The 22,236-nt window shown below is 42.7% G+C and overlaps 1 protein-coding gene across 1 annotated transcript in view; it reads left to right on the top strand.

The window, feature by feature from the left end:
• GALNT12 (polypeptide N-acetylgalactosaminyltransferase 12) overlaps positions 1-21,349 on the top strand; it is a 49,278-nt gene extending 27,929 nt beyond the window's left edge. Inside the window, exons 7-10 of the mRNA XM_075142307.1 lie at positions 1,144-1,275; positions 8,841-8,954; positions 14,113-14,268; positions 18,641-21,349. Of these exons, the coding sequence (XP_074998408.1) occupies positions 1,144-1,275; positions 8,841-8,954; positions 14,113-14,268; positions 18,641-18,778 (540 nt within the window). The 3' untranslated portion in view covers positions 18,779-21,349. The remainder of the gene's footprint in view (positions 1-1,143; positions 1,276-8,840; positions 8,955-14,112; positions 14,269-18,640) is intronic.
• The last annotated feature ends 887 nt before the right edge of the window (positions 21,350-22,236 follow it).

The raw sequence follows: 22,236 nt of genomic DNA, 5'->3' as shown, positions 1-22,236 counted from the left end.
GACAGAACTTTAACTTTAAAGGATATTTGTGTGTTAGTATTGGAAGTTTTGCATATTGGCTTATTGTAGCACAGTGGATGTAAGCTGAGACTCGTGCGGTTTTTTGCACGCATCAAAGCTGCCGCCAGTGCACTCTGGTTTCTGTAACACTCTGTGCACCACTTGTTGCACCAGTGGAGTTCAGATCCTTTCACTTCATTTAACCTAAATATTCAGTTCCATAGCGTAATGGAAAAATGATTGATGCTATGGCTGAAGAATTTGATTCCATAAAGTTTCACTTCAAGATTAATGTTCAGACATCAGAGCTAATATGTCATGCTGTTTGTTTATTCAAGCAGGCATCTCTGCCTCCGTTTTGCATCTGCTATGTGTTTTCAGTGATATTTCCACAGCTTTAAGAAATGCAAATATATTTATGGTTTGATGAAAGAGTGTGTCAAGTGACCTATAAAAATCTGGGGGCTGCAAACGGTGTTTCATGCCGGACTGTCTGAAGTCCCTAGTCAATATAAAGATAGATTTTTTTGAAGACAGACATGAAAAGATGCAAACTCTGCTCCAATCTATAGACAGGAAAAAGTCTACAATGAAAGCTTTTCTCTGGAGGTTTAAGATTTCATGCTCCCCGCCCCCCAAAGCTATGAAGTTCAAAGGAAACATTAGCAGATTTTTACAAATTTCATCAGTTAAGTGTAAAACTCTCTGTACAGGTAATTTGCAAATAGATGGTGGAATAATTTAAAATTCTCAAGATTCATTCACTGCTTTTGAGATTTTCAATTATCCAGCTAAAGGAAGTTTTACTTTCCAATATGCCTTCTCAGTTCCCAGCAGTCTGTATTCAAGGACTTCCTTACTTGCGGATTTGGGGAGTTTTCTCAGACAAACTGTCGTCTAGAATATTTTAAAGTTTTATGTGCGCCGTTCCAATTCTTTTTTGTCAACATTTAACAAATGTAAGGATAATTAAATCAAATCCAGCACCCAAACATGGGGATTTTTCCTGGCTAAAAGTCCTACTCATCACTTTAGCATACGGTTCCTAATAATGTATACAGATAATTTAAAAGAGAGCATCTGTTCTGTTCGGGTTTTTTTTTAATCGTGGGGGTTTTTTTGTTTGTGTTTTTTTTCTTTCAGGAACCATATGGAGATGTGACAGAAAGGAGACTCCTTCGAGAGAAGCTGAAATGCAAGGACTTCAAATGGTTCTTGGAGAATGTGTACCCAGAGCTTCACGTACCCGAGGACAGACCGGGCTTCTTTGGAATGGTACGTGGCTTCTGAGAAGGGGGCTCCTCGCGGTTCTCTGAGCTCTCCTACTAACTCAGTATGAAGGTATTTTTATGCCAAAATCAGTCTGGGATTTTGGTAGAATTCAGTCAGAATTGGTAGGCTTTAAAATGTAGGTTCTATCAGAATCTTTATTCTAGGGGATGCTGGTTATGAAGGAGTTCTGTGAGAGGGTAGGAGAACAGGTAATGTTGCCATGAATTACACCTTCCAAGTGACATAGAATCATGGAATCATTAGGTTGGAAAAGACCATTGAGTCCAACCATCAACCCAACACCTCCATGCCCACTAAACCATGTCCCTAAATGCCTCATCTACACGTCTTTTAAATACTTCCAGGGATGGTGACTCAACCACGTCCCTGGGCAGCCTGTTCCAAGGCTTGACAGCCCTTTCAGTAAAGAAATTTTTCCTAATGTCCAATCTAAACCTCCCTTGGCGCAACTTGAGGCCATTTCCTCTCGTCCTATTGCTAGTTACTTGGCAGAAGAGACCAACACCCACCTCACTACAACCTCCTTCCAGGTAGTTGTAGAGCGCGATGAGGTCTCCCCTCAGCCTCCTCTTCTCCAGGCTAAACAACCCCAGTTCCCTCAGCTGCTCCTCATAAGGCTTGTGCTCCAGGCCCTTCACCAGCTTCGTTGCCCTCCTCTGGACACGCTCCAGCACCTCCATGTCCTTCTTGTAGTGAGGGGCCCAAAACTGAACACAGCATTCGAGGTGCTGCCTCACCAGTGCCGAGTACAGGGGCACGATCACCTCCCTGCTCCTGCTGGCCACACTATTTCTGATACAGGCCAGGATGTTGTTGGCCTTCTTGGCCACCTGAGCACACTGCCGGCTCATGTTCAGCCGGCTGTCAACCAGCACCCCCAGGTCCTTTTCCTCTGGGCAGCTTTCCAGCCACTCTTCCCCAAGCCTGTAGCGTTGCCTGGGGTTGTTGTGGCCGAAGTGCAGGACCCGGCACTTGGCCTTGTTGAACCTCATACCGTTGGCCTCGGCCCATCGATCCAGCCTGTCCAGGTCCCTCTGCAGAGCCTTCCTACCCTCCAGCAGATCAACACTCCCACCCAACTTGGTGTCGTCTGCAAACTTACTGAGGGAGCTCTCGATCCCCTCGTCCAGATCGTTGATAAAGGAACCAAGTCTCGCCGCAGTCTTCCCTAATAGCTTTGTTGCCTGTTGAATGAAAAAGAGCCTAATGTGGAAACGCTGCGATTTCCCATAGGGAGCTGTATTTCCCACGGGGAGCGGTAGGAGCTCCCATAGGGAGCGCATCAGTTGGCAGCAAAGCCCTTAGGAGCCTCTGAGAGAGTAGCCCCCCTCCTCCCTTTGTCTTGGAGCTTGCACTTGAGTTGGTATCTCTGTGTGATCACTGGCATGAAAGGTAATATCCACCATTATCCAGTGCCTTGAGCAGACCCCGGTACAACATTGGTTCATTTTTTGTTGTTTTGTGCTGGATCGCTAACTGACAAGGTCAGAGACCGTTGAAGCAATAAGATATTATAAGACTTACCTTCCGGAAGCGTTTCAGTAACCTTATCCTCCCCTCCACCGCCATCCTTCACCCTCCAAAAGAAAGCCTAGACTGGTGGCAGTGATAGGCTTCAACCTCCTGGGGAGGGGATGGGATTTGTGCAGTTTCTTTCATGATTTAGCTGCATGTGTCATCCTCAGGAAAGGTGTTGACAGTACCTAGAAATAATAATTCTTGTTCAGAGCTGCTTGAGGTATCTATGGTGTAATTTAGGTGTGCTCTATATATTTCTCTAAAAACAATTCTTAAATGCTGTCATCTAGTTATGAGCATAATAAGAATACACCATTTTTTTTGGCAGGAAGAATTTAAAATGTGATTAAAGTACAGTTATACTCTAAGAAAGTGACAGTGCAAAAATGACACCTACTGTTGCAACTGATTTGTGGATATTGAGTCCCATCTGCTAACTTCAATGAATCATTGATCGTGTTCTTTACTCCTGCCTTAGCCATGTAGTGCTTTTCTGGTTCACAAAAATACTTCATTTAAAAGTGTCGTCTTTGTTAACAGCTCAGCTTAGTGTGAGTTTATTTAATTGTTCAAAGAAATTGCAAAGGAATATGGGGATTTGTCCCTCCCTTGAAAATCTTTACACTGAAGTTGAAAATCTTTCTAAGATTACCCATAGGTCAGCCATATGTTACTGAAATAAATGCATGAATTATTGAGCAGCATTCAGTGCCATGCACTGACAAATAGACACTTGTGCTAAATTTTTTCTCTTGATATGTAGATAAAAATATCTATACTAAGCTTGGTTGTCTAAAAAGTTAGCTGCCTAAAACTTTATTTAAACACACTGAATTTTGAATACTTTTGCCTGAGCTATGATTGCATTCTTATAAACTGCCTGAGGCCTAAAAATGAGGGAAATATCCTCTTCCTTGTCCTTGGGCTCCATGCAGCTTTAGAACTTTGTGGGGGACATCAACGAAAGCTTTTGACTTTAATAATTTATTTGGGGGGTGGAAGGCAGTGAAGCTGGTAGGCACTTAGTGGTTTAATAAGACGTCAGCATTTCTGGAAGGGCTGATGATCCCTTTTAGGCTCTTGTGTAGAGCACTGATGTCTCCCTCTTTCTGGCATAGCATCTGATGTGGCCATCCTTACCGGCAGAGCGTGTTCTGTGCTTGTGCTTCAGCTGGTGTGAAAACTTAAAAAGACTTGAACCCCAGGCCTGTGCAGATTGCCCACCTAGGTAGCCCAGGCTAGGTCTGCTTAAAAATCTTAGCTGCCCTGGGAAGGGATGGTGTGGGCACCTCTAGGAAGAACTTGGAGCCATGTTGTGTGTTTAATGTTAGTACTGTGACGTTGCTGCATTGTGCAGCTAGGTGACGATAGAGGAACTAGGCAGCTCTGTGGTCTTTTCATGTTATTGGTGACTGTGGAAATGCAAAGCAAGGGAATAGTCAGGGTTCCTCTTCCCTCTAAGGTATACTAAATATTGCTGGTATTCAGGGTGCATCTCTGACAATAAAGATTATGGTCAGTCAGTGAATTTGGCTTTGAACTTGGCATCCAGATTGCTTTTAAAAGACAGCGTTGACACAAAAATCAGGATTTTATCTCTCCTTTTCTGTAAGTTTGATCACTTGGCAGTGAGACCATATTATGTTCTGATACGAGAAGTTTTTCTTTGTTCTTCTCAAACAGTTTTTAGCTGATCTTTTTTCCCGCTGAATGTAAAGCAACGAAGCTGATAGATGTCTGTTGTGACTATCTAGCCGATGGCTCTTTTCACCACCTATCCTTAAAGGCATCTGCGACTGACTGAATCAGTTGGGAGATCAAAAACTTGGATTTTTCTATTGGCAGCTTCCTTCCACATTTTCCCCCAAGACCATCTCATCTTCAATGAATTTCCAAACGCTTAGTCATGATTTTCATTTAATTGAGACCAGATATAACCTTAAAAAAAAAAAAAGATCAGGAAGAAAGATTTTAAGCCTTTAAAACTATGAAGAATTTTGCGGTGACATGAAAGAGAACATTTTTTAAATTACCTAAATAACACGTGATATATATGGACAGGCTGAGAGAAAAAGAAATCTTAAGTATGTGGCTTAAGTTATGCAATCCAAAAGACTATTGCATGTCTGGTGTTACAAGTTCTCAGAGGTATCAGGCTCCAAAAGAGCCTCCTCTAGGGTATACCTCTAAAACTGCATTATAATACAATTTGTAGAGCTGCCACTTGAGATTGAATTGGTACCCAAATAGACCTGGAGATCTGATGCCCATCACAGGAAAATAGGCATCACTCTGTTGGTTGTACAGCCTCTGAAACCTTGAGACAGATTTTTTTAAAGGAAGTGGGAGAAATTCAAGTGTTTGATATTAATCTCAAGTGAACACACCATTGCTTGAGACATGTGCTTGTATATTCTTGAGCCTCCCGGGGAGATCTGGACTTGCTGGGGTGAGCAACCAAATTCCAACAGCAGTGTCTCATCACTGATTCCTTCAAAGGATCTTAGTCATCAATGTTGTATACAGATTTCAGCATTGCACTTAAGAAGTTAACAGAAATCTGAGGATATTCATAATTTTTTTTCCAAAAAGGATGATACGAAAATAGCATACATTCAGTAAAATCATTCCCTGTGACTGCTGGGATTACCTTTGAGGTAGAAGTTTACACCTGGTCAGTACCATGAAGCTGTTGGCTTGCTACAAATTTGTATCTTGCTGTGTCCCATAGTATCATCTGCCCATACCATTAATGCATCAGCACCGATGCCGCTGTGGCGGAATAAAGAGGATTCTGATCTATTTTGTGGATGAAGAGGAAGGTTGGCTGTGCTCCACTGACCGTATTTATCAACTAATGTAATGAAGTTTTAATGTCAAAAATCTGTTGTTGATGCTTTGCTTACAGTTATATGAAATGGATTTTGTCTTTAAAAAAAAAAAATCAAATAATTATTTACAGAATGCCATCTGCATTGTGTTGTTTTATGCAAGTGTCCAGATGTTAGGAAACAACAGATTTAAATTTCTCCAAGAAGTAAGGGGTGAAGGTCTGAGGTGAATATCTCAGTAATTGCTGTTTAGCACCTGTCCCAGCCTTCAAGCAGAATGGTAGCTAAATGGCATAGTAGAGTACACCTGCAATGCTTCAACAGGAGGCAAAAGTTGCAGAAAGACGCAGCCAATAATCCTGCCTGGGCAGAACTTTTTAGAACTGAATTATGTGTTTTAATGGCAAGGTGATCAACATTTTTCTTGCTTCTGTTTCTCTAATGCAGCATTCTGCAAAAGAATTAAGGTAAGTCATGGAAAAATTTTTGTTCTTATTGCATGACTTGTTTATGGAGGATATGGGAACAAAGATAGCTTCAGAAATGAATGGATGATTACTGTTTTGATAGAGCTGTTGTACGTAAAAGGAACTTAAACTGTGTATTCTCATTTGACAAGAGAAAAATATTACTTTCACAAATTCTCTCATACTTTTTTCTGCCTTGGAACAGAGGGCTGATTTTTTTATTTTTTTTATTTTTTTTTGCATAAGTGGTGCTGTGATCAGATTTTCAAATTTGATTATTTTCAAATCGTTGTCATTTCAGATCAGGTCATTTAACAGCTTAGTATGCACTGTTCCCACAAATTAGGTCTTGAATATCTATTAGGCTTCCTGATGAAGCATGGCTATAAAAGAACATATAGTGATGTCTGATAAAACAAACTAAAGAACCAGGTTGAAATATGGACCGTATATGTTTAGGAATATGTCTGAACGTATCACAAGCTTTTATGCATGAAAGAGAAAAATGAGAGAACATATGTGGTAGCATCCTGGGAGTACAGGCTCAGTTTTAAACCATCTGAAATGAAGCTTAAGTTAGTAATCTTTTACACAGCTTTTGTTTTGTTGTCTGCATTAGGGCATTGCGTAACATGCGTAGGAGAGTTACAGTAGTTCTGGTGGTGCGTGGCATTTTAAAATAGGTTATTTAAAATTCCAGGCCACAAAATGGAGCGTGTGCTCGAGCACGTGCCGGGGGCTGACAGCGAAGAGCGCACGCTCGGAGCGGTAGCGAAGGCGTTGTGTTGTCTGGAAGGGCACCACGGGAAAGCGCTTTGCTATGTTCGTCTTCCCTTGGAGCCAGTAGACAGTCAGGCAAAGTCACGTGTTGTTAAACACACTAATGAGAGACCCTCTGATCCTGAGGACAGCTGCTGACAACAACCAAAACCGATTTATGTTTTTAGAGATACAATTACCATTTTTGAGTGGTTATGACTTTAAGTTGACATTTCCTGATGTAGAATGTAGAAACATGAGCAGCTTATTGTTTGGTTTATGCAGTTCCATGGTAGTGTTAAAAATCATCTGTAAAAGACACTTTTCTTTCCTGTTTCTGTAAGTGTAATTCTTCCTTAGTGTTACGAAGGTAAACAAAATGTCGTCTCTTGACAGCTCAGGGAGGGGTGCATGGTCTAGTGTGTTCCCATCAAACCAAGCAACGTTTTCTGTAGAAAGGGTGCCCAGGGGATTTCTTTTGCTTCTGGTAAACTTGGACACTAAAACTAAGGATGAATTTATCATGCACCAGATTCGGATGTTAGTTTATCCTTTCCACTATGCGTTTGGTATAAGTTTTCAGTAGACGTGTTCAGAGAGGAATTAAGAGGCAAAGCTTGTAAGGGTAGGGCTTCAGTCCCGCATTTATACATTTGGCTCCGGTGGGAGAGCCTCACAGCCCCAGCAGCCCTGCAAGGGGCCCCAAGCCGTGGCGGCTCGGTGGTCCTCCCCAGCCCCCCAGTGTATTGCTGTTGTCTTGGGCCGGCAGCCCAGGCATGCAGAGCGCCGAGACCTTGGCTGTCTTTCAGCAGGAGTGGGCACAAAGCAGTGGAAAGAAGATGTTGGGTAGCAATAAAAGTAGAAGTTGGGAAAGCAAAATATATGTAAGAACACAAGTGTTTAATTTTCCAACTTGTGTGGTTTACTCTGTGGTGGGTTTGGGTCCTGCAGGGTTTGTCTTGTTTGTTTGGTTTTAGCCTTCTGCAATCCCTTTGTGTCCGTTCATTCTCCGCATTAAGAACTGAGGATACAATTATCACGACTAGGGAAGAGCGGTGAAATTATACCTTGCTGAAGTAACTCTTCTGAGAGTTACTCTGCTTGTTCTTTTTGTCTGCAATATAATTACACTCAGTAACGGGGCATTCAGCTTGAACCTATGTTTACAGAACCTGTTTTGCTCTGTGTAATTTTGAATTTGGTTGAGTGGTTAATACTAGGAGTCAGTAATTGTTGTGGCATTGTTTAACTCATTTTCAGTTACTTTTGCCTCCTGAATACTTAAATGCAAATCCTTGTTAATTAGCCTGATTTTTTTGAAATGATGTAATTTAATATTTTAAAATTTAATCTAAAAGTTATTCAACTATTGTGTCAGAGATCAGCAACACTAGTAAAGAACTTCTAAAATCATACGTAGTGTTTCTTTCCAAAGATAAATCTTACCCAATTTCATGAATTCTGGTCTTAAAATCTGACTGCTTGTTCAACCTCAAGAGGGTACTGGACTCCTTTCGAGAACAAATCCTTCTAACATCTCGCATTTGACAAACTGAGAAAAGTATGTAGCCTTCTTTTCGTAAGAAAATTGAACAAGTGGATCCTGGGGGGAAAAACGTTAAAGACGTGGCAGACTCTTTTGTTCTGCATGAGTTGCTGGCTTGTTGGGTTTCAACACAGCTTTTCATAGTTCCTACCTACTTCATTTGCAAATACGCTGGAACACAGTGTCATTCCTAGGGGAAACCATCGTGTCTGCCTGCTTCAATGCCCAAAGTCAAGACAGTCCTAACAGTTTTATTTCACAGTAGTCTGGGAGATGTTGCCATTGGATCCATTTGATCTATTCCAATTAGTTTGAACCAGCTCTAGGATATAAACCTCACAGCCCAGCAGGATGGGTGTAAAGTGACTACAGCATATCTTCCTTACTCTAGATTAATACTTTAAAATGTTCTTTTGTTTTGATTAGCTGAAGAGTAGAGGAATGGCAAATTTCTGTTTTGATTATAACCCTACAAATGAACATCAAGTAACTGGACACAGGATCATACTGTACCCATGTCATGGCATGGGACAAAATCAGGTAAGGTTCATGTTTTATTTTCATTTTGACTAATGCTGTGGTTGTAATGTAAAAAGTATGGTAAAGAGCATTGCAATAGGGCTTAGAGAATATGTTGCCACAGTGAGGTGACCTTACATCTAATTTTGATTCTCACATTGGATGCTTTTAATTTTGATGTCTCTTGAGGTCAGATATAGGGTAAAAGGTGAAAGCAAGAGAGAAGTGTAATGCATAGGAAAATAGTTCTTCTGAGATTACATTTTTAAAGTTATCCTTTGTTTACCTAGCACTAAAAGATTAACTGAATTTACTGCAGAGATACCCTATCACTGGTATTAATGCTCTTACGTCTCTGCTGATGGTGCGATGCATCCCCGTGCCTGCAATAGCAAGCACCAGGCTGAGAGCAGCGGTGCTGTCGGAGCTGTGCAGTTCGTGCTCCCTCTGCTGGCATCCGGCGAGCAGGAGGAAGGAGAAATGGAGAAACTACCTGACTGCAATATAAACCCATGAAAGAAAACATGAGATGACACAAGAGAATTGCAGAGCCTGAGGAGGGAAGGCCAAACACAGGAAGTGGGCAAAACAATATCAGTGAAATGGGCAAAAGGCATGGGAGGGCTGACAGGAGCCAGGGAAAGGGGGCCAAGCTGACAGAGGGCAGAAGACATTTGGGACAGAGGCAGGGCAACAGTCAAGGAGCAGGGCATGTGTGACAGGAAGGAGGAAGGAGTAGTTAGGAGCTACAGGGAGGGAGTGTGAAACAAGCAGAAGCACTGGAGACCCCTTTAGTGGAAAGGAGTAGGGGGACTGAACGTGGGAGCAGAGATACCAGTTGGCAAATGGAGGCATGAGTAGGGGTGACAGGTAGTAGCTGCAAGAGAAGAAGTGGACAGCAGGAAGAGCTGTGGGTGGGAGAAAGAGGGAGGCTAAAATAAGACAAGACGTAGAAGCACAAGTGAGATGGGAAATGGAAGTCAGGATTGCTGAACTGGCACCTCCTTTTTCTGGCTCACAAATAGCTGTGAAACCTACCAGCAGGACATTTCTCTCCCATTTCCTTCCTGTCCCCCCCACCCTTTTGGCAGTCATTCTTAAAAGGTAACAGGCTGCTCCTGGTGGTGTGAATTCCTTAGCTTGCTTGCCAGGTGACAGTGGCAGGACCAAAACAGTCAAATCTCCCACATGTACATCCACTGCTGTCAGCTGATGGAACTGATGGTGACAAGGTTGGTCATCCTCTAGTTGTATCAACACTAAGGAGAGCAAGGCACTTCACCACAGATGTTTTCTGACAACAGGCAGCCCTTAACTTCTGTTTTGTCCTTGGAAGGGAATCTACCATTCTGATCCCAAGCTCTTCTGCCTGCTCTCCTCCAGTCTGCTCTCATGACTCCGCTCATTACCTATATACAGCTTTAGCAGCAAACCCTCATTACAAAGCTTCGCTCTAGTCCTCTGCCCTGCACCGCATGTCAAAGACAGCTCCAGTTTCTCCACTCCATGCTATTTAACACTTTCTTTTCCATGCTGGCTGGCTCCCAGTCTTTCTCTAATGCCCTTGCTCTGTCTCTCCCCTCACTTATTCCTCCCACCAGCTACTACCCACCCTAGGTCACATTTTGCTCCTTTTCACATGCCTTTCTTCTTTCCTGGCTAGCTCCCACTTTTAATCCTCTAGTCTTCTCCTTCTCATCCCTTCCTCCGGTTGCAGAGTTAGTTCCACCATTCATCACTTTCTTCCTCAAATAGTACTCCCTGCTGCAATTCACACTGTCTCATGGTATAAAGGAATGAAGTTTATTCTCCACAGTACAGCTCAGTAAAGTTACTCTCCAAAAACATCTTGATAGGATTTAACATTAATGAAGGTTAACCTGGTCAGCCATATGTGTCTTGCACTCCAGTACACCCATCCTCTGGCATGATATGCTAGTGGCAGGTGGCTGTTAATGTAGGGGACAACTGCAAAAGCTCTTTTCACTGGAAGCAATTCTCCACTTAAAGTGACCTCTGAATATTTGTGTGCATTGTGCTGAGAGGAGAGAGCTCTGTGCTCTCGATTATTTATAAAGTCCAGCACCTGCTCCCATTTTATGTCTTAGTAAGTAAAACCACTCTCAGAAAACTGAGGTCCCTGGTAATTTGTTTCTATTTTTCCTTGAATCCATGGCATGAGTGAAGGGGTTCCCTTCAGTCCTTTTGAACTGCTGCTGTGTAAGCAGTAAGAAAGCTAGCTGTGGGCTGTTTAAAATTAGCATGTTCATTATAGCAAGAAGGTGAGGATACGACTGTGGTGATGGGAGCTGAGTGTATATGGAAGAGAGGCAGAAAATACACAAAACACTGGCTACTCAGTGCTTGCACCTCAGGCTGCTGATGTTTTGTGGAAGTGTCTGCCCCGGTAGACGAGAATGAAAGGCTTTGAAATTCAACACCAATAAAGCCCATTCCCCTTCTTGGTATGGCTGGGAAGCAGTAGAGAGGGGACCAACATGTGATGGCAGGAAGCTGACCTAACACGGTAAGAGGATGGGAAACCACTGAGCAGCCCCGCTTTGTCTGATAGTACCCCCCAATATTCCCATTTGCAGCTGATAGATTTGAGGCAAACAGGGAGAGGCAAACAGAGAGCTTGAGCAAAGCCCTCAGGTTTTCTGTGAAAGGGGTATCAGACCTGGTAACCTCGCTGCTGGTTCTCCCACCCAGAAAGTACCTGTCAAGTGCAAATTGCTTCCTGTGTGCAGAAGAGCGGTACCCAGGCACAGAGAGGGACGGGAGCGTCTTTCAGGGTCAGGTGAGGTAGCCAAAATCTGCCTCCATCCCTTGTACCACAGAGCACCGATGCAGCTGGGGCATATCCCGTAGATCGCCCAGAAGTGGTAGGCACCGGGTAAAAGGCCTCATCAAGTTTTCCAGTAGCACTTCAGGGAATCTACTGGTTCTCTGAGGGAAAGAAATGCAGTAAGACTACTAATTACTGGGCCATGGATCAGTTTGAAAATGCTTCCTTTCTGCCCACGGAACCCACTGGGCAAGGAAAGAGCACTAAAAAACATTTCACCATTTGAGGAGGAAGAGATTTACCTCATGTATTACTGGAGCTTGAAAAAACCCAAAGCCTGAAGTATTTATTCCATTTGAAACAGTATAGGATAAAGAACTGTATAATGTTCATTGGGCAAGGAGGCAGGAATGCTTGGTTACTAATACTATAACCCCAATCCTTAATGTTATTCAGAAATTAACCATTTTACTTGCTCTTCTCCTCCAAAATCTGAATGCAAGTCCTTGAGAGGCCGTTTAGGAAAGGCATCAGTAGTAAGGAACGCTCTGACCTAGTAGCTGCTCCATTTATTCTCGATGCATCCGGTACAATCAGCAGCTTGCGGGCTTTCACTGATATTGAATACAAATTGCTAAAAAGAGTTATTATATCTTATAAATCCACTAATGAGCAAGGCTCTAAATGTGGCCTTGTAAAAGTGGCAGCTGTAAAGAAGTGTCCATCCAGACACAAACGAGCAGGAGTGAAGCTTTTTTCTTTATTCAAGAGTCATAGGCTTAAAATGAGTGCCCTTCCAGCTCACTGTGGTGCCCAAAGTAGCAGGCTTTCCATGTGCCAGTCAGATACTGAACCTGGGAACTAAAGCCTGAAGGCCAGGGAATAGCCCCTGCCTATGGGGGTACAAAGTAATAAAAAAAAAATCGGGCCAATATGATCACATTTGACTTTTGTTGATGATGAGACATTTCTGGCATAAAGCAAATGTCATAAAGGCAGTGCAGCCTACATCATAGAAACAGTTCCTAGCAATAGGTTTCAAGGGGAAATCGGAGTCTCCTGGGTGTTATGTCAGCAGATAGACTTCAAATTTGAAGTTGCTTTCTCGAAACACTCGCTTCCCTTTGCGGCTTACCACAAATGAATGATGGCGAACAGGTTAGTTCTGGGGGGGGTCACTTCCATCGCTGCCCAAAGAAAAGCCATGGAGCTCCACAAGCTGACGCAGTGGACAACATTGGTCTGTGTTCGGCTGCGACAGCCACCTTGGCAGAGAAATTCCTGATTGTAATAAAAGGAGGGGCAGAGGAGATTCCATGAAACAACTATCATCAGTGTCGTCTAAATCAGAGCTCTTACACCTGGAAATGGTTGACTGCAGACTTTGTAATCACACAGTCCCGTTTACATTAAAACTCTCATTTCCAGTTTTCCTTTCAAGGTTAATTAGCCTTGGTGGTTGCTAAGGGTGGTTTTGTGGTAAGTTCAAGTATATACAACATTTCTGAATTGGTACAACCCCCTTCACAAAGCCTTACATTCTCTTTCTCCAGGGGTGAAAAAAAAACAGAGGATTCCTTCTCTTCCTCATCCTTTCATTGCTTTCTCACTAATGCAGCTGTAATATTGGTAACAAGCAATTTCCTGATGTGTGTAAAACTCTCCTCTACCCTACTGAGCATAATCTAAATCAGATCTAAACACACATCCGTGCACTATAGTCACCTAAATTATTTACAAGCGTGCTTAATACAAACAACTCTCAAACTCTGCTGCTCTTTAATGAAGTCCAAAATTTGGCAAGTGTCCATGATAAATACAAAAATTTTAAGGAAGTCTTCAGCCATAATTGCTACAAAAGCCAAGATGTCTTAGATGTTCAGAACACCTCTGTAGAATATTGTACAACTTTGTAACTGTAAGAAAATGAACCTTGACCAAACTGCATTTGAACTATGCAGTGAGCAACTCCTTAATTAACAGTAACGTTGTTTTGTCACAACTGAATTAAGAAGGCATAATGTCAGGCTATAAACTAGTTTCCATTCCATTTTTAAGGGTGATCTAGAATGTGAAAGTAGAATATTATGCTCAAATTTTGTAAGTTCTTTAATGCTGGAACGTCTGTTTTCCAGGGCATTTATTCAGCATTTCATACATTTTAAGTGCTACTAGACTAAAGCAGTGCTGTGGTGAGATTGATTTTCTGTAAAATAGTAAGCAAACAGCAGCAGTTAAGGCTCCTTTCATTTTTTTGGAGAATTTCTCTCCACAATAGCAACTTTAATATGTGAACTTAATTATCGTATCTTAGTATATCCTCCTTATAAATACTTTCTTGTGTACATATGAAATGGCTGTTGTCCTTTGTTTCTTCTCTTGGGTTTGTAGTTTTTCGAGTACACATCCCATAATGAAATACGTTACAACACTCGACAGCCAGAAGTCTGTGCAGCAGTCGATTCAGGGACTGACTACTTGACAATGTACTTGTGTCAAGAAAATGTTCACAGTATTCCTGAAAACCAGAAGTTTGTTTTCCGAGAGGTAAGTGTGCCTGCTTGGTTTGGAGTTAAGTTTTTTGGGAATTGGAGGAGCATTGTTGGGTTTTCTGCAGGAGAGAGTGGGTGGGAGGAGAATTGTTGGGCTTTTTTCTTTTTATCTTTCTGCCCACACATCATGCAGGCCACATCATCAGCGTAAATCTCTGGGAGAAATAGGCTATCTTGGCTTTTAATATCTGAACGTGGAACAGGGTAGCAGCAGCGCGCAGGTAAAGAGTATGCCAGTCGTAAATAATAGGAAGACGAGAGGAAGGAAAGCGTCCTTCTTAACCTCAAAGGAGTCCGGAAGGTTGGCAGAGCTCTCTCTTCACCTTGTTCACATCTAGAGCTTTCCGTGTGCTGCTCAGTTCTCTCTCACATCCCACCTCTACTGTCTTCTCCTGAGAACTGAGGTGCCTCCATATCCCTTTCCCAGCCAGTCTCATGGCTGGCCTACTTTTGCTCTGCTTTCCTTGACTTCTTTTATTTCCTGGTATTTATACCACCACGTATCCCTGATACTTCACATACCACCATTACTTTACAATCCTCTGCTTTCAAGCAGCTGCTGCTTCTCCTCTGCAAACCGTCTCTCTTGACCCGCCCTGTGAGCACCAGAAGTGCTGCCTGAGCTTTTCTGCAATGTAACATGCAGTTCTGTAATTTGATGCACCGTTATCAGCTGCCCAGAGGAAAAGGACCTGGGGGTGTTGGTCAACAGCCGGCTGAACATGTGCCCAGGTGGCCAAGAAGGCCAACAACATCCTGGCCTGTATCAGAAATAGTGTGGCCAGCAGGAGCAGGGAGGTGATCGTGCCCCTGTACTCGGCACTAGTGAGGCCGCACCTCGAATGCTGTGTTCAGTTTTGGGCCCCTCACTACAAGAAGGACATGGAGGTGCTGGAGCGTGTCCAGAGAAGGGCAACGAAGCTGGTGAAGGGTCTGGAGCACAAATCTTACGAGGAGCGGCTGAGGGAACTGGGGTTGTTTAGCCTGGAGAAGAGGAGGCTGAGGGGAAACCTTACCGCGCTCTACAACTACCTGAAGGGAGGTTGTAGCGAGGTGGGTGTTGGTCTCTTCTCCCAAATAACAAGCGATAGGACGAGAGGAAACGGCCTCAAGTTGGGTCAGGGGAGGTTTAGGATATTAGGAAAAATTTCTTCACCAAAAGGGTTGTCAAGCATTGGAACAGGCTGCCCAGGGAAGTGGTTGAGTCACCATCCCTGAAGGTATTTAAAAGTCGTGTAGATGTGGTGCTTAGGGACATGGTTTAGTGGTGGGCTTGGCAGTGCTAGGTTAACGGTTGGACTTGATGATCTTAAAGGTCTTTTCCAACCTAAATGATTCTATGATCAAAAAATACCTTCTGCCCTACTCCTACCCCTACACAGGACACGTCTTACTGTCTGTGGGGACGGCAAATCTGTACCTCTCTTTTTCAAGCTTAATGCCTGCTCCCAGAGGGGAGAAATACTGAGAAGTATGAAGTACGTTAATAAACATATCATGTGATCTTAGAAAACCTTGTGTTTAGTAGTTTTTAGTCTCTGAAGGAGATCCTGGATGCCTGAGAGAAAATAAAGTTGATGAAAAATGATGGCTTTGGTCAGGTTCTGGAGTGTTATTATTTGGCTAAGGGAAAAGGTCACATAATATATCAAAATGGTATATTTACATAATGTGTCTGCATAATGCATCTAAACTCTACAGGCTCCATGGTTGACAAATTTCATCCTTAGATACTACCACCAGTGATAGGTGGCAGAGTAAATTCTAAGGAAAAATATGAAAACTACTGTCTATTCAATAAATCTAGTCCAGACTGAAGTGATATTACTGAGTAAAACAAAATATTTAAAAGGCTGACTTTATAAATGACGTTTCATTTTTAATGCTGACTTTTAACAAAATTTTTCAAGGTCATATGCATTAATCCCTAAGATGACATATATTGAATGAACCTCAGTCACTTCAGGAAATAATTGAGAAAACACAGTTTTGGAATACATCTGTTGCCACTGCATTCTTAACCATTAATTTTTAAAATAATTCCTAAAGTTTCAGATGTTAAATCCTCTTTCTTTGCGGCCGGTCACGAGCAGTGTTCCCCAGGGCTCAGTACTGGGGCCGGTCTTGTTCAGTATCTTTATCAATGATCTGGACGAGCGGATCGAGTGCTCCCTCAGTAAGTTTACAGACGACACCAAGTTGGGCGGGAGTGTTGATCTGCTGGAGGGTAGGAAGGCTCTGCAGAGGGACCTGGACAGGCTGGATCGATGGGCTGAGGCCAACTGTATGAGTTTCAACAAGGCCAAGTGCCGGGTCCTGCACTTGGGTCACAACAACCCCAGGCAATGCTACAGGCTTGGGGAAGAGTGGCTGGAAAGCTGCCCAGAGGAAAAGGACCTGGGGGTGCTGGTTGACAGCCGGCTGAACATGAGCCGGCAGTGTGCCCAGGTGGCCAAGAAGGCCAACGGCATCCTGGCCTGTATCAGAAATAGCGTGGCCAGCAGGAGCGGGGAGGTGATCGTGCCCCTGTACTCGGCACTAGTGAGGCCGCACCTCAAATGCTGTGTTCACTTTTGGGCCCCTCACTACAAGAAGGACATTGAGGTGCTGGAGCGTGTCCAGAGAAGGGCAACGAAGCTGGTGAAGGGCCTGGAGCACAAGTCTTATGAGGAGCAGCTGAGGGAACTGGGGTTGTTTAGTCTGGAGAAGAGGAGGCTGAGGGGAGACCTCATCGCGCTCTACAGCTACCTGGAAGGAGGGTGTAGCGAGGAGGGTGTTGGTCTCTTCTGCCAAGTAACTAGCGATAGGACAAGAGGAAATGGCCTCAAGTTGCGCCAAGGGAGGTTTAGATTGGACATTAGGAGAAATTTCTTTACTGAAAGAGTAGTCAGGCCTTGGAACAGGCTGCCCAGGGAAGTGGTGGAGTCACCATCCCTGGAGGTATTTAAAAGACATGTAGATGAGGCCCTTAGGGACATGGTGTAGTGGGCATGGTGGTGTTGGGTTGACGGTTGGACTCGATGATCTTAGAGGTCTTTTCCAACCTGTATGATTCTATGATTCTATGATTCTTTCTCGTGATCAGTTTGTGTCTGCGTGTGATTTGAACGTACTGCTCTGCTCCGATCTCTCTTCCTCTGTTGCATTAAATCAAAATCACCAGTCCCCACTTTTCAAGGCAAGCGATGGGTGAGGCGTCAGAACCACATTTCTCTTGCTTTGTTTGGAGAAGTGTCAGGCACTGGGAAAGCTGTCCTTACGGATGTAGTATAATCAGAGATTTGAACAGCCTTCCCAGCAGCCTGGCAAGAATTAGGTTCTTAACGGTCACCGAGTCAAAAATGAGTGAGGCAGATATTGATTAGTCCACTCAAAAATCTGAATTACCGTGACGGGAACAGGAAAGTCATTCAGCAGCTAAGTCTGTCAGCAAGCTGGTGAGGAAGCGCACGCCATGGGGCATCAGGGGCTGCGGCTCGAGGCACAATTAGTGCGACATTCCTGACGACGGAAGAGCAGACTTTCAGAGGAGTCGGGCTTACGCTCAGAAACAAGGTGTTGGCGTTTTTCTTTTGAGGCCGTGGGAGGGTTTGGAAATGGTTATGTGTGGGAGCGTCACCTGGGAGGGAAGGGTCTCGGAGCAGGGCACTTCTCCACAGTTGGACACGCCGCCTTTTTGCGGCTCACGGTCCTGGTTGACAGCGCTCCCGGATTGGAGCGAGCGAGGTGAACTGGAGATAAAATGTTCCTGGAGACTCCCGTAACAGGAAGGCCTGAGGCCTCGAGATATGTTCTCTGGGGAATCTGATTGTGGAGGCCTGTCAGACCTTACACCTCCCAGGCAGCTGTGCTGCCCTCCAGCAAAGCCAGCTAGCTTCGCACACATCTGCAGGCAAGGGGCACGCTTAGATTATTTTGCCTTTTCCGCTAAAAATATACCCTGTGAAGAAAGGGGAAAAATTTTTGCTAAAAATATATCCATCATCTACGCTTAACTAACAGTATTTACGGTTTACTTGCAAGATGTGCAATAAGATGGTGAATTTGGGTAATGCCTGTGCTTGGCTTTTGTTTTCTCTGCCCATATTCTGGTGCAGTAACAAAAGGCAGTGAAAGTGAATGAAGTTAGCACATCCCTTACAGGCAGGAATCACTCTAAAGCAATCTTAATGTAAGTTTAAAAACAGGGGCTTTTGATAAAGTTTCAGAGGTCCTCAAGTTAGGCATTTTGGCTTCACTGCATGGCCCCACGAGAAGGATATGTGTGGGGTTTTTTTGTTACAAATGTCTTTTGTTACTTTTAAAACACAGGATATGCCTGTAATTTTTAAGACCTGAAAAGCAAATATTATTTCTTTCTTTTGTAGGATGGTACTTTGTTTCACCCAAACACCCAGAAGTGCGTACAAGCAGAGTCAAATGCTTACAAGGGTAACCCAGCACCGTTATTACGACCATGTACCAACTCGGACTACCAAAAATGGTTCTTCAAAGAAAGAAGTTGATCCAGATGTCATCTACGATATAGCTGAATATGAAAATGTTCTCTTTCTAGTCAGCAGTTAGTCAACCTTTTGCAAATCACATAAGTGATATATTTTTGTATGGAAAGAACTGTAATTAGTTTACAAGCCTTGGATTTTGTTTTCTGGAGCGTTAAAAGGCACTAATCATTGAGAGCTATGTAAAATAAGTGCTGTGGTTATATCATGCCACAGAATCTGCTCCTCTTTTCTCTTTATTTGGCAGCTACACAACTGCTTCTGAAGTGTCTTAGGTTCTTTTCACAAGTGACAGTATATTTTTTTAATCTACTGTGTGAAAGTAAGGCAGTCAAAATAATTGCACTAATGTTATCTGCCAATAACTTAAAATGTTTATTTTTCTACTAAAACATTCTGCAGTTGGGCCTTTTAACAGATAGTAGTTAATAATTGTTCTTGTCTCTTAAATACCAAGAAGGTAAATGTAGGCCAGATTCTGCCCTAAGTGACTACCACAAAACCCTCACTGAAGACAGTGTGGATTTGCACGTGAAGGCAGAGTAGGTCTGCATGTTTTTGCACAAATAACAATCTAGATGCATACAGATTGCACATGCTTGTCAATACTATACATTAAATGTTGTGACAATTTTAGATGCTCATGGCACTTGACGAGTTTCTAATCATGCTTAAGTCTGGTTTTGGAGTAAAATGGGGATTTTCTCATTTTTCTTAAAGAAATAAGGCAACAATATTTAAAGGTGATGCTCTGGGAAAAGCCATTTAGGTTCACGTGGATCTAGCTATGCGGCTGTGTCCCAGACTGCACAACTTACTTTTTAACATTATGTGGATTTTCAACATGCATAAAACTTGCAAGATCAGACCTAGCAATAATTCTTTTGACAAATTTCAAAATTACAGTTAGAGAAAATGAAACTAAGAAATGTTTTTCATTAAATTGTGAATGTTTAAATGGTTCCTATAAAAATGATTGTATAAACAAAAATTATTTTGCAACTAATTGATATGATATGCAGCTGATACCTGAAAGACAATTCTTTTTGTATTAATATGACTTCCATTTTGTCTGGGAACTCCTTTTCTGATAAATTGTTCATGTCAGCACATATAGTCCTATTGAAAACATGGGATTTAATCTGCACTGGTACAAGATGTTTTCTGCTGTGGTGTGAGGGACCTGCTTTACCCAATCAGACAAAATAGCGTGTATAGCAATGTATTTGGTCATTGATCATCATTGTTACAATGTTGATTAAAAGGGTGTCAGCTCATAAGGAAAGTTTCTTTCTGTATCAGCTGGAGGTATGCTAATTGTGTAGAAGCATGAAGATTTCAACCATTTTCCCCCAGAAGTCTTGGCATCTCTTTCATTTAGTTTTGGATTTCTACCATTATTTGCCTTTGTTCATGTTTTCTATAGAAAGTGTACAGCCCTTTCTTTGAGTCCTCATAAGCTCATGTCATTTTGGCATATCTATTTATATTGTTAGGGTGTGGGGGGAGGGTTTCTGCCTGTAGGAGATGCATATGTAGGTTCTTCCAAGGTCTTTCTAAACCCATGTAGATGGAATGTTTTTGTGAGCACCTTTAAAGTTTTGTCTCTGTGGGCTGGACTGATGAAATTGATGTTAGAATTAATAAAATATTTTGTGATTCAGTAAAGTGGGAACTGTCTCTACAACTATGGGATTTTTTTTTTTTTATGGTCACTGGTTTTCTTTTAATCATTTCACTGATCTCTTAGGTTCTGATCCCTGCAGTACTCGGGAGAAGACCGCTTTATTTCATGGTCTCTCAAGTTCCCTTTCCTGCACTCAGTAATGCTTCTACTCACCTGCTAGCAGCAGTGGTGTGTACTTTGTGGAGCCACAAATCAAAACTCGGTGGCTGCGTGAGAGAACTGTGAGAGCTCCAGCAACACAGCAAGGTTTCTCTGTTCATTTCTGCTTTGCCTTCTTGGCGGTTGATCAAATTACCTTAGTAAGTTAATGAGAGCCCAGCTATTACAATTGTAGACAAAGCTCTCATTGACCTCCATGGTCAATGCAGTTTTCTTAGTTTTGGGACTTCAAGATTTCATCATCAGGTGGTGGTATGCAAGTGAAACTTAGTAACTGGAAAATTATTTTCCATACGTCTTCCCACTCTGCACTTGTTTAGAGGGAGTATTGATGTTTTGGGCTTCTAGTTACATGCAGCTGAGCTGTTTTCTCATATACCAGCAAACCTGCTAGCCTGGGTTGAATATTTGCTAGGCAAACACACTTACGTTGAGTTCAAAAGCAGACACTGAATATAGTAACGTCACCAGCTTGCTCACCCTATTTTGGCCTGGATGTAAGTCCATCTACTTATCATTTTTCTCCTTGATACCCTTTTCTTCTTCTCAACTCACTGGAATTGTTTTAATGTCTGGCTTCAGGTTTGGAGGGTGAAGGACTCCATCAAGCATCTGAGTTGCAATGCACATCTTCAAACTTCCTTTTGCTACCTGCTGGGAAATGGACTGTGGACTTTGGGCTTCTGCTCAGCAGAGAAGGGGCTGGATGCCTCACAGAAATGGAAAAATTGGAGGACTTCAGTTGCAAATCAATATTTCATCTACTTCAGGCCTCCTAGGGCTCTCTTTGAGAAAGAGAGAGAGGAACACTTTCCACATGGCCCAAATCAAGAACCAATAGGTCGCCCCTTTCTTAGTATTCATCTTCCTTTTAAACTTAGAGCCGCGTGTTTCTCTTCCCCTTTGCCACTAGCCCCGTGAAGCACCCATAAAACCAAAACTTGCAACTCAAGATTATTGATAACCTTAGATTAAAATAATGGCATACTGGCAGTGCAAACTGGGAAATCTCAAGGGTCCTTCTTCCATTTTGAACCATCACTGTTCAAAACAAGAAAGGACCTTTTTTTAAATATATAGAGATCGACTGAACAAATTATCCTAAGAAGGTATCGTCCCAGCGCACAGTACACCGTATAAAATTCTAGAATAGAGATGAAGAAATCTGTCTGCCAAATGGATTTTATTCCTTCTTCATTGCCTAGCTGCGAATACAACCCCTCCCATGTTTACTGCCATTTTTTAGGCATTATACTGGATCAGTGTGATCCTGTGTTCTCCCAGGTTCCTTGCCTTCTCCTTGTCTGATGTTCCTTGGACGTCCCTAGGTATGGGGCATATTTGGCATGGCTTGAGGCACGAAAGATTAAGCCAGGAGAAGTACTTCACAAAACTAAATTGTGCAAAATGTTTTCCCAATTTTCCATATCCTGCACTGAATACATCTCGTGAGGGGAATAGTAATATGCAAGGAGTCTTTAACCTTTAATAAATTACCTGATGGTATTATCCCCAAAATGAGAATTTGGGGTTGTAAGTACTGATTGAACTTGCTGATTTTTTTGAATTAAAAAAAAATTGTCATTAAAAAAATGCTTATTTCTTAGTATTTATA

The sequence above is a fragment of the Calonectris borealis genome, chromosome 2 (assembly GCF_964195595.1).
Source record: "Calonectris borealis chromosome 2, bCalBor7.hap1.2, whole genome shotgun sequence".
Classification (NCBI taxonomy): domain Eukaryota; kingdom Metazoa; phylum Chordata; class Aves; order Procellariiformes; family Procellariidae; genus Calonectris; species Calonectris borealis.
This window is presented reverse-complemented; position numbering and strand designations above follow the sequence as displayed.